This window comes from Salmo salar, chromosome ssa09 (genome assembly GCF_905237065.1).
Source record: "Salmo salar chromosome ssa09, Ssal_v3.1, whole genome shotgun sequence".
Lineage (NCBI taxonomy): Eukaryota > Metazoa > Chordata > Actinopteri > Salmoniformes > Salmonidae > Salmo > Salmo salar.
In genome coordinates this window covers 59,596,222-59,608,593 of record NC_059450.1, presented here as the reverse complement: position 1 = coordinate 59,608,593, position 12,372 = coordinate 59,596,222, and the positions used below count along the sequence as shown (strand labels likewise).

The 12,372-nt window shown below is 41.1% G+C and overlaps 1 protein-coding gene across 1 annotated transcript; it reads right to left on the bottom strand.

The window, feature by feature from the left end:
• Positions 1-513: 513 nt before the first annotated feature.
• On the bottom strand, positions 514-5,701 carry LOC106611545 (cyclin-A2). Its single transcript, XM_014211847.2, has 9 exons — positions 5,422-5,701; positions 5,014-5,277; positions 4,352-4,601; positions 4,124-4,224; positions 3,796-4,019; positions 3,407-3,611; positions 3,214-3,327; positions 2,275-2,408; positions 514-1,236 (listed from the first exon to the last, which is right to left on the bottom strand). The coding sequence occupies exons 2-9, from the start codon at positions 5,227-5,229 to the stop codon at positions 1,185-1,187; spliced, it is 1,296 nt and encodes a 431-aa protein (XP_014067322.1). The 5' UTR covers positions 5,230-5,277; positions 5,422-5,701; the 3' UTR covers positions 514-1,184.
• Between the last annotated feature and the right edge of the window lie 6,671 nt (positions 5,702-12,372).

The following is a 12,372-nucleotide window of genomic DNA, read 5'->3' as shown; positions in this document are numbered from 1 at the left end:
GTTATCACATCACACCAGGGTAAACCTACATGAAACAGAGCACTTATATGAAGTGTTTCTGAAATGCCCTAAGGGATAATGGTGGAATAACAATTGGAACCAATTCCTTGTTTGACTGTAAGGTTTTATGGGTATTAAGACTGATAATGTGGTACTCTATAGGCCACTGAACATAGCAGCTCTAACTGCGAAGTGAATGGGCTATCGCCCTAGTTCCACAATGTTGGAAGACCAATAAAAGTAATATGAAGTATGGGACACAAGTTCAGCTTCTTGATAAGACTGATTTAACTTAAGATTTTTGTATCAACTTGGTTTGTTTAGGCATTTGGCAATGTGAAACAAATCAGACCAAATGGACAATTATTTTACGCTCAAAACTGTATTAAGACACCTGAAATTTAACAGTCAGAGCGTTGCAGATGTGATTGCAGAGTACAGTGAAAATCTTAGGCTTTGAGCTCCAACATCCATGAAATAAAACTGAAATCGAAGGGAAGGAGTAATAAAGGGTCTTGGCAGGAATGGAATTTATTTACAAGATATTTTACAGCACAGATGCCTGGATTGATAACAAGTGAACTCCCAGACACCTTTGAATGAGGCAAGCGGTAAAAAAAATAAAAATAAAGGCACTGTTCTGTGGAATGTTGAACCAAACTAGACTTAAGCGTCCAACTTCGGCTAGAATACCATTGAGCAGAATAAACGTGCTATAAAAAATAAAAACAATCCACACAGCCCATATAAAATATCAAGTAACCAGAAAACCAAGACAGCTAGTCTGGGAAAGTTTTGTCAGGAAATATTTACAAGCATGTGTATTAGTTTGAGAGGGAAAATAAGCTGAAGTGTAATTACAAGAATGCAGAGTGAAAGATGCATCTGTACAGCTTTTTAACAGTTAAAAACATTTGTCTAGTGAGAAAAGACTGACAGAGATGACATTGCTTGATTAACTACATTAAAGCTCAGGTTTGCATCAAGCATAAAAGACAATCCTACAGAATTGTACATATAAATTACATAAAAGCTCACTAAATTGCGTCCAAAGCTGCAAAAGATTGCTGCCATGGTTCAGTTAGACATCTTGCCAAAATGTCTCATGTAGTAAAAAAAAATATATGTGCATGAAAGAAAAAAGATGAAACCAGTTGTCAGCATTGGTGAGCAAAGGAAAGAAATCAATTCAATGACAACTTCTCTGGGGGCTCGATGAGAGAGACCTCTTGGTACCTGGACAACGAGAAACACAATATGGTAGAAAAACCAACACTCAGTCATGTTTAATCTAATAGAAATCTGTAAAATTAACATTAAGTGGTTCACTCAAAAAAGAAAACGGCCAAGCGTTTAAGCTTACTGGACATTTTATACTGAACAAAAATATAAATGCAACATGTATAGTGTTGGTCCCATGTTTCATGAACTGAAATTACAAAGCCCAGAAATGTTCCAGAGACACAAAAGGTATTTCTCTCAAATTAGTTTACATCCCTGTTAGTAAGCATTTCTCATTTGTCAAGATAATCCATCCACCTGACAGGTGGGCATATCAAGAGGCTGATTAAACAGCATGATCATTACACAGGTGCACCTTGTGCTGGAACAAAAGTTGACTAAAATGTGCAGTTGTCACAATGCAATGCCAGAAACGTCTCAAGTTGAGGGAGGGTGCAATTGGCATGCTGACTGCAGGGCTGTCCACCAGAGCCATTGCCAGAGAACTGAATGCTAATTTCTCTACCGTAAGCCACCTCCAAAATAATTTAGAGATTTTGGCAGTACAGCCAATAGGCCTCACAACCGCAGACTACGTGTAAGTACACCAGCCCAGAACCTCTACATCCAACTTCTTCACCTGTGGGATCGTCTGAGACCAGCCACCAAGGCAGCTGATGAAACTGATGAGTATTTGTCTGTAATAAACTATTCCGAGGGGAAAATTAATTCCGATTGGCTGGGCCTAGCTCCCCAATGGGTGGCATCGTTGCGCCCCTGCCCAGTCATGTGAAAGCCATAAATGGACTAAATAATTTATTTCAATTGACTGATTTCCTTATATGAACTGTAACTCAGTAAAGTTGTTAATCGTTGCATTTATATTTTTGTTCAGTATAGATTAGCAAATGAATTAGATAAATGACTTGTTAATTAGCAAAATATGCCAACATGGCAAATTTGGTATATACAGTGGATTACGGTGACCACTAGTGAGTCATGAACAACTTTCAGATAAGAACATTTTGAAATTATTCTGTAGGGTTCACTTACTTTGCACCCTTGTACTTCTCCCGCACTGACTGCTGTGCATGCGTAGCAGTGTTGAGATACATTTGGTGCAGATCCTCTATGCAAGGCATCAGGTCTTCTAGAGAGTAGCCAGTCACCTCTGCCAGAGACTTTGACTAATAAAAAAAAGAAAAACCGAGTCAGGAAAAGGAATTTAAAAAAGGCACAGCAAACGTATTTGTTTTAGGGCAAAGACTAGTCGTCATTTGAGTTGGAGAAATTGTTGATCAATTGAAAACTTTCATTCCACACAGGCCAGCGGTCTCTTCAGGGTATGACAAGCTCACACTACAGCAGTATAAGGAAAAACTTAGGTTTAACTGTTAAACTATTCAAATGCAATCAAGAGATTGTGTGTCAGGGAGGAGGCTGAGGATCATAAACACATGGGCAGCAGGGGGGAATTAGAGACTGTATTCCCATGTTGCCAGTAAGCAAACCTGTCAACTAGGGTATAGACTACCTATCAAACATTCAACTTAAAAAGCAGACTAAATAATGGCACTGAATTTAGTGACAGTTGAAAATAATGTTTTGTATTTGCCAAGTCAGGGTATAGAACAAGGGCACTTGACCTTTAGTGACACCAGATTGGCCCACAAATGATGTCTTGGCAGCAAGTGAGACAAAAAGCCTCTGATTATTACTGTGAAGCCTTGCATATAAAAGGAGATTATTATTTTTTTTAAATTGTGTTAATGTTTATCTTCAAAAGACAGTGAGTACCCACAGCAATGTACTGCAGGGAGGGGTTTCCTGTTAGCACTAGCTACTATATCCTGGCCTAGTGCACTGAGGCCAAGACCTGTTTAAGACACTACATTCTGTTGCCCTATTTTGAGTGGGGGCATCGTGGCCAAACCTGAAGGCCAAGGAAACTCCGGCCCTGCTGGAACACTTACTGTGGCATTGCAAACTTACCCATGAGCCTCCTGTTACTGTGTGGTTTGCCAAAACTAAGGCGGCAGCAGAAGTCTGAGAAGGGAAGTATTTCAGGAATGGGTCCGAGTCAACTAGACTGAGCTCCCCTAGGAACTAAGACAAACAGAACAATAAAACCACAATTTCAACTTAAATGACCAGATGTGACCACCACAATGTGTGCTCTACTCACCATTGACAAGCTCTCCACCTTGCTGCTGACTGGCTGGGTGAGAAAGTACTGTGAGAGAAACTGGTTGATGGTGGGAGAGGCAAGATCAAAGGAGAGCACTTTCAGCACCAGATGCTCCATTCGCAACACTTGCTTCTTCGTGTAGGTGTCATCCGTGATGTAAACAAACTCTGCAACCTCCGGGGGATAGATCTCTTCAAATTTCCTGCATTAATGAAAACCAGTGTCAGATGTTGGTGCCAATCTTTTCCATTCATTTGGGACAGAGGCCTAATACATCAAGTGAGCGCTACAGACAGCAAAGACTCAGTTCACTCTGCACACCTTTAGACCACCTTTGAGACACAAACTCCCTTTAAGAATGCTGTGGAGGGGTCTACAACACTTACGAAGCCAACAGCATTGCAGCGGTCCCGACCAACTGCAGCTTCCCCCGCAGGACTGACATGGAAGACAGGAAACGGTCGATGTAGTTCACGGCAAGGTATAGCGTCTCGTTCTGGAGCTTGTACTCCTCTCCAACCTCCACCAGCCAGTCAACAAGGATGGCCCGCATGCTGTTGGTGATGTCTGGCTGCTTTTTCATGTAGCCTGCTTTTGGTCTGGACTTAACCTAAGGACAAGAGTCCAAAGACAAGGAGTACCCACAATACTCTATAGTTACGGTTCAGTTATTTGTGTGACAATTGAATAATGAACACACGCAAGTTTGCTCACCTCCATTGCTCTAAGATACGTGTGTATTTCAGAAGCATACTCCGTTGCCACATTCACTGGCTTCTCGTCACCTTCAATAACCAAGATATCCATGGGAGAATCTGTGTATATATCAAGATAATTGGAAAATGTTGGACTTTCTAATCCATATGGAGACAACATGTTCATATCAGAGTTTTAAAAGGGTAAATAAATACGGGATATAGAAAGTCTAGTTGGATTACTCACCATCAAAACTAACATTCATGTTAGATACACATGTTGCTGGTATATCAAGAGAGGAGAGAGGCTGCCTGAGAAGGGTAACTGTTGGGTTCAGTGTCAGGGGTGGAATATCTGTGGAGGGCTTGGCCTTGAGGGACACCTGTTTCTTGGAGCAGGCACCATCAGGCTCATCCACATGAATCTGGAAAGCTGGCTGCTTGCTGCCCAGCTTCTCTGCATAACTTTTAGGTACTTCATTTTCACAGGATAGCACCTGAAATGAGGGAATAGCAATTCAAAGAGCAGACAATTAATTCCGTGCTCATGGTTTCTAAAGTGAAATTAATAGATTTTATTATGGAAAGAATTGTGTTTGAGAAAGCAAATGAGCCATCCCAATAAGCAGAAGAGATTGACAGTATAAAATGGCGGACTAACGTTACTTGGAAGTGAACCTACCCAACATTTCTAGACACAAATACTCAGTAAAATTTAAATTAAGTTTAAAATGAACTGCTTGGTAGTGAAAATTTTACCTTTTAAAGTGTTTCCCTAAATGTAGCAAATTAGCTAGCAAGCTAGCCACCAGGCTCAATCTGCATGCTACTGCTATGTTAGCTAGCTAGTCTACAAATCTGTAAGTACATGGTGTTGGCTGGCTAGTGGCTAGTTAGCAAGTTACCAACCGGTTTTGTGCCGCGCAGAGTTTGAGGTTTGCTGCGTTTGTTGTTTTGCAAGGCTCCCAGGACAGTTCTCTGTGGCGCTTTTGGGACAATGTTCTCCTGGTTGTCCACACGGTTTTTGATTGTACCCCTCAGTACGGACAGCATATTTTCTTGGTTATGGTATTCGGGCAGTGGAACATCAACTGCGCTTCCTTGTCCTTGGGTTGATCCTGACATGTTAGCCTCCGTTCCACCGTTCCTGGCTCACTGACGTCAAACAAGTCACTGCAGAAACGTGGAATTTGTTACAGAAAATTAAACAGAACCTTGATGGTAAATAAAATATAAACTGGACTTACAAATGAGCTTAGAACTAGAGGCTAGGTTAGCTAGTTATCGCACAAGTCTCGTGTTGAGATGGCAACGTACCGTTAGCAAAAGTCGGCGCTGCAAATTTAAAACCCTATCTGGAACGTTGACGCAACAAAATCCTCGACATGAAAACACAACATTAGCTGGCCATACTGTTTGACAAAATGTTATAACCGCTAACTAGACCAAGTCCCTTGTTTCTCAGAACATGCAGCTAGATATGTTGCTTTTTCTCAATTCAAGTAGCCCGCGACCATTGAAACGGCCAATCAGAGCCGAATGCGAAAGTACGTCACGAAGCTACGGCGGCTGATATAACTCAAATTCCCTGTGTCCGCGAATGCCGCGAATGCACAGCCGTTGAGATTTCGGTGTACACTTTTATTGTCAGGCGGGACAACCTGAAAATGAATACTCAAAGGTCGATTTTTTTATCATTGTAATTCATATAATATCGTATAAACAATAATGATCTCTCTGAGAGCATCTCAAAGTATTGTTACACTCACTTATGTTATACAGAGTAGACAACCCCCCATGACAAATAAACCACAAATGATTGAACGTTTGATATATTTAAATACTATATTTTATATTTTTTTATTTTAACCTTTATTTTAACAGGGAGTTACCATTGAGACCAGGGTCTCTTTCACAAGAAAGCCTGCATATACAGTTCATAAGACAAAATAAAATCAAAATTATATACTAATGTAAAACAAACTAAAATACAGCACAACACAAATGTTCAAGAAAAACTGTTACATTCCTCAGTAAGAAGTTCCCAAATCAATATTTTAAATTGCGGAGGGGGACCAGAACATCCAATTGTAATGTATTTTGTAGTTGGTTCCAGCAATGATGCGCATTATAACTAAAAGCGGATTTACCAAGTTCTGGGGAGACCAGAGAAATCTCAACAGTTTTGTAGCTAATGTTTTTATACTTTAACAATGAAGTTTAGTCAGTTTGAAGCTTATGTAGTAGAGCTTTGTAAACAAAAAGGCAGTAATTAAGGGATCTATGGGACTTTAATGAGGACCAGCCAACCTTTTGATCCAGGATGCAGTGGTGAGTATTAAAAATGCCACCTTTGATAAAACAAATGGTGCTATAATAGACGGAATCCAAAGGTTTAAGAGTAGTGGCTGCTGCAATCTGGTAAATGGTGTCACCATAGTCAAGAACTGGCAGGAAAGTTGACTGTACAATCTGCTTCCTGCTATTTAGTGAGAGGCAAGATCCATTTCTAAAAAAGAAGTCAGCCCACTTTAAATTGTAGCTTTTTAACTAGCTCATGTGTACGTTTTTTAAACATTACATTTTTGTCAATGCAAATGCCCAAATATTTATAGGCAGGAAGCCGATCGATGGGAGAACCAACCAGGAATAAACACGTAGTCCATCTTAATTTTTTGGTGAGAATTAGAGAACAACATGTATTTAGTCTTGCCCGCATTAAGTACAAGTTTTAAACCAACCATGGCTTTCTGTAAGGTAACAAGGTCAGATTGTAGCTCTAACAGCCTGTTCAACAGTTGGGTCTTTGGAATAAATAACAGTCTTGTCTGCATACAGATGAATATTACAAGTTTTAACAGATAGACCAATATTATTTATATAAATAGTAAAGACAACAGGTCTCAATACCAACCCCTGCGGTACACATATATATACGTGAATAGAAATATAACTTGTCAAACATTAACAATTATATTTTCATGTGTAAACCTATAAAAGAGAACATACAACAGATGATATAGCTAGGCCAACAGAATATAGGCCTTTACACATCCAGAGTTGACAATTGACATAAATAATTCATATTATGTAACATAATTGATTCTAGTATCTTACAAAAAAACAAACAAAGCTGAAAAATAAACTCTATACAAAACAAAACAAAAGCTATTACAAATGAAGTGTCAAAGTTTGTATCCTCTTTGCTGAAATGTGATATTATGCCTCATTGAAGAAATTCATTAAAGAATCCAAATCGTAGTTATCCAAAATTTCCAGCAGCAATGACACCTTTGTCTTGACACTCTGTCCTTTGATTTTGTCGATGAAGAAGTCAGTTATCGTACCTGGGGAATCGTAAACAAATACACACGTTACTGTGATTGTAGTTCTGCATAACCATATTGTCACATTCATTATGCACCCAGGAGATGTAGGATCCCTGGCAAGCTAGGCTACTGTGATGGCTGATTTTTTTATTTGAGTGAAACGATAATGTTACAGCAATAACTGTAACTAAAGTCTTTCAAGGTGAGTTGGTTCCTCTAGCAGATAGGCAGACTCGTCTCGAATGTTACAATATTCAGTAATAAGGAAGTCCGCATTCCCCTTGTAAACATGATCATCACACAAGAGAGAGAGAGAGAGAGAGAGAGAGAGAGAGAGAGAGAGAGAGAGAGAGAGAGAGAGAGAGAGAGAGAGAGAGAGAGAGAGAGAGAGAGAGAGAGAGAGAGAGAGAGAGAGAGAGAGAGAGAGAGAGAGAGAGAGAGAGAGAGAGAGAGAGAGATATGTGTGCAAGGGTTGCAATATTCAACAACTTTCAGTAATACAATTTTTTTTTTTTAAATCACAGTTTGCAACACTGGTAGGCCTATTTACTTTTAATGAGTCAATCAGCTGAACCTTTTTGGCCAAATGCAGCTGATACTCAAGCTTCAGATGAATCATCTTGAGTGTGTGGCCCACCGAATCGTCATTGATATCTGAAAATTAGAGCCGCAAATACAAATGTGAGACTGTCTACAGTGCGTTCGGAAAGAATTCAGACCCCTTTTTGAAATGTTGTTACGTTACAGCATAATTCTAAAATTTATTAAATTGCCCCCCCCCCCAATTAATCTACACACAATACCCCATAATGACAAAACAAAATGTTTTTGACATTTTTGCAAATGTATTACAAATAAAAAAGAAATATCACATCTGCATAAGTATTCAGACCCTTTACTCAGTACTTTGTTGAAGCACCTTTGGCAGCGATTAGCGCCTCGAGTCTTATTGGGTATGACGCTACGAGCTTGACACATCTGTATTTTGGGAGTTTCTCCTATTCTTTGCAGATCCTCTCAAGCTCTGTCAGGTTGGAGGGGGAGCGTCGCTGCACAGCTATTTTGAGGTTTCTCCAGAGATGTTTGATCGGGTTCAAGTCCAGGCTCTGGCTGGGCCACTCAAGGACATTCACCGACTAGTCCCGAAGCCACTGTCTTGGCTGTGTGCTTAGGGTTGTTGTCCTGTTGGAAGACGAACCTTCACCCCAGTCTGAGGTCCTGAGTGGTCTGGAGCAGGTTTTCATCAAGGATCTCTCTGTACTTTGCGCTGTTCATCATTCCCTCGATCCTGACTAGTCTCCCAATCCCTGCCGCCACTCTACCATAAAGGTCTGATTGATGGAGTGCTGCAGAGATGGTTGTCCTTCTGGAAGGTTCTCCATTCTCCACAGAGTAACTCTGGAGCTCTGTCTGAGTTCTTGGGCACCTCCCTGACCAAAGCCCTTCTCCCCTGATTGCTCAGTTTGCCCGGGCGGACAGCTCTAGGAAGAGTGGTGGTGGTTCCAAACTTCTTCCATTTAAGAATGATGGAGGCCACTGTGTTCTTGAGGACCTTCAATGCTGCAGAAATGTTTTGGTACCCTTCCCCAGATCTGTGCCTCAACACATTCCTGTCTCGGCGCTCTATGGACAATTCCTTCGACCTCATGACTTGGTTTTTGCTCTGACATGCACTGTCAACCTTATATAGACAGGTGTGTGCCTTTCCAAATCATGTCCAATCAATTGAATTTACCACAGGTAGACTCCAATAAAGTTGTAGAAACATTTCAAGGATGATCAATGGAAAAAGGATGAACCTGATAGGAAAGGTTCTGAATACTTATGTAAATAAGGTCTGTTATACATTTTTATGCATTTGCAAAAAAATCGAAACCTGTGTTTGCTTTGTCTTTATTGGGTATTATGTGTAGATTGCTGATAAAAAAATAATGTTTTAATCAATTTTAGAATAAGGGGGTCTTAATATTTTCCGAAGGCACTGTACAATCACGCTCCAAGCCGGCTGAGAGAGTACCAAACTAGGAGGCCCGTGGTAACCTAAGCACACCCAGGTTCCACCAGCTCCAAAAAGGCATTACAGAAGCTACCTTTTCCCCCAAAATACTTACCCTAGAAGCCTGAACTGTCATAGCCCCATATAGGAAACCAGAATCTGCTGGAACTTCGCTATGCGCACTTACACTGCAGCCCAAGTCCCTAGACCCCAAGAACAATACTTACCTTGCAAGCCTAAAATGTCAGAACTTGTACAAGGTACCGCATGTCCAAAACAGAACATCTGTCACTTGGTAAAGCGCACACACGGGAAGCATAGCATCGGACCAGAGTCGATGAACCACGGCAGCCTGAGGTTAAAACCCACAGGATACCTGCAGTAAAAGTGTATTCGTGCGGTGCCACGGCAGCCCAAGGCTCAAACCCACAGGAAACTGTGGTAACACCTGATAAATGCGCATTCTGTTCACTACCGCACATCAAGGCAGCCCAAGGCTCAAACCCACAGCAAAACTGTGGTACCCAGACAAAATACTGCCTAACATCGACCACGATGGCCCAAGTCCTTAGACCCTACTGGTTCCAAAAAGGCTCACATCGAGACCTGAGGAGTCTGGAATGCCAGAACTCACACAAGGAACCGCAAGTATAAAACAACAGGGAACCTGCTGTGACTTGATCCTTTGTTGTCATATGCCAGGGAGATAGCCTCCAAAATCCAATGATAAAGATGCACCTTAGAAAGCAACCTACCCCAAGCTGGATTGGCGAAAAAGACAAAAAGCTGGTCACAAACACCGATATCCTTGGTTCTATCCATATACGTGCATAACGTGCACTGGACCCAGGCCATGCAACCTCCATGGTCATTGGAAGCAAACGAAGGAGTTGACAGAGCAACAGCTCAAAAACCAGGGACCTGTAAGACATACAGTGGCAAGAAAAAGTATGTGAACCCTTTGGAAATACCTGGATTTTTGCATAAATTGGCCATAAAATTTGATCTGATCTTCATCTAGGTCACAACAATAGACAAACACAGTCTGCTTAAACTAATAACACACAAACAATTATACGTTTTCATGTCTTTATTGAACACACTGTGTAAACATTCACAGTGCAGGGTGGAAAAAGTATGTGAACCCTTGGATTTAATAACTGGTTGACCCTCCTTTGGCAGCAATAACCTCAACCAAACGTTTTCTGTAGTTGCGGATCAGACCTGCACAACGGTCAGGAGGAATTTTGTACCATTCCTCTTTACAAAACTGTTTCAGTTCAGAAATATTCTTGGGATGTCTGGCGTGAACTGCTCTCTTGAGGTCATGCCACAGCATCTCAATCGGGTTGAGGTCAGGACTCTGACACTCCAGAAGGTGTATTTTCTTCTGTTGAAGCCATTCTGTTGTTGATTTACTTCCATGTTTTGGGTCGTTGTCCTGTTACATCACCCAACTTCTGTTGAGGTTCAATTGGCAGATGGATAGCCTAACATTCTCCTGCAAATGTCTTGTTAAACTTGGGAATTCATTTTTCAGTCGTTGATAGCAAGCTGTACAGGCCCTGAGGCAGCAAAGCAGTCCAAAACCATAATGCTCCCACCACCATACTTTACAGTTGGGATAAGGTTTTGATGTTGGTGTGCTATGCCTTTTTTTTCTCCACACATAGTGTTGTGTTTTCCTTCCAAACAACTCAACTGTAGTTTCATCTGTCCACAGAATATTTTGCCAGTAGCGCTGTTGAAGATCCAGGTGCACTTTTGCAAACTTCAGATGTGCAGAAATGTTTTCTTTGGACAGCAGTGGCTTCTTCCGTGGTGTACTCCCATGAACACCATTCTTGTTTAATGTTTTACACATCGTAGACTCGTCAACAGAGATGTTAGCATGTTCCAGATATTTCTGTCAGTCTTTAGCTGGCACTCTAGGATTCTTCTTAATCTCACTGAGCATTCTGCGCTGTGCTCTTGCAGTCATCTTCGCAGGACGGCCACTCCTAGGGAGAGTAGCAACAGTGCTGAACTTTCTCCATTTATAGACAATATGTCTTACCGTGGACTGATGAACATCAAGGCTTTTCAAGATACTTTTGTAACCCTTTCCAGCTTTATGCAAGTCAAAAATTCTTAATCTTAGGTCTTCTGAGATCTCTTTTCTTCAAGGCATGGTTCACATCAGGCAATGCTTCTTGTGAATAGCAAACTCAAATTTTGTGAGTGTTTTTTATAGGGTAAGGCAGCTCTAACCAACGTCTCCAATCTCATTGATTGGACTCCAGGTTAGCTGACTCCTGCCTCCAATTAGCTTTTGGAGAAGTCTAGAGGTTCACATACTTTTTCCACCCTATACTGTGAATGTTTAAATGATGTATTCAATATAGACAAGGAAAATATAATAATTTGTGTGTTATTAGTTTAAGCACACTATATTTGCCTATTGTTGTGACTTAGATGAAGATCAGATCAAATTTGATGACCAATTTATGCAGCAATCCAGGTAATTCCAAAGGGTTCACATACTTTTTCTTGCCACTGTATAACCTTGGGAGTAAAAACTGCATTAGGACATAACCTCACTTTTGAGTCACCAGGCATGAACTCCAAACATTAAGGGTGTACTACATTTACATTTTAGTCATTTAGCAGACGCTCTTATCCAGAGCAACTTACAGTAGTGAATGCATACATATCATACAATTTCATTTTTTTTTTTCTGTGCTGGCCCCCCGTGGGAATCGAACCCACAACCCTGGTGTTGCAAACACCATGCTCTACCAACTGAGCTACAGGGAAGGCTAATACTGACTCCAAGGCCATCAGCAGGGCAGTCTTGTAGGATGGACCTTCAGGTTCACAGACTCCAATGGTTCAAACGGAGGCTCACTCAAGGTGGAACCGCACCACCTGAGGATGAGAGCCTGGGGTAGAGCCATCAATCCC

Excerpts from the sequence above, each read along its gene's own strand:
- LOC106611545 (XM_014211847.2), bottom strand. The coding sequence starts at position 5,229 with ATGTCAGGATCAACCCAAGGACAAGGAAGCGCAGTTGATGTTCCACTG. Across the intron at positions 4,225-4,351 it reads CATGAATGTTAGTTTTGATG|ATTCTCCCATGGATATCTTG; the intron begins GTGAGTAATCCA and ends ATATATACACAG. Across the intron at positions 3,328-3,406 it reads AGGTGGAGAGCTTGTCAATG|TTCCTAGGGGAGCTCAGTCT; the intron begins GTGAGTAGAGCA and ends TGTTTGTCTTAG.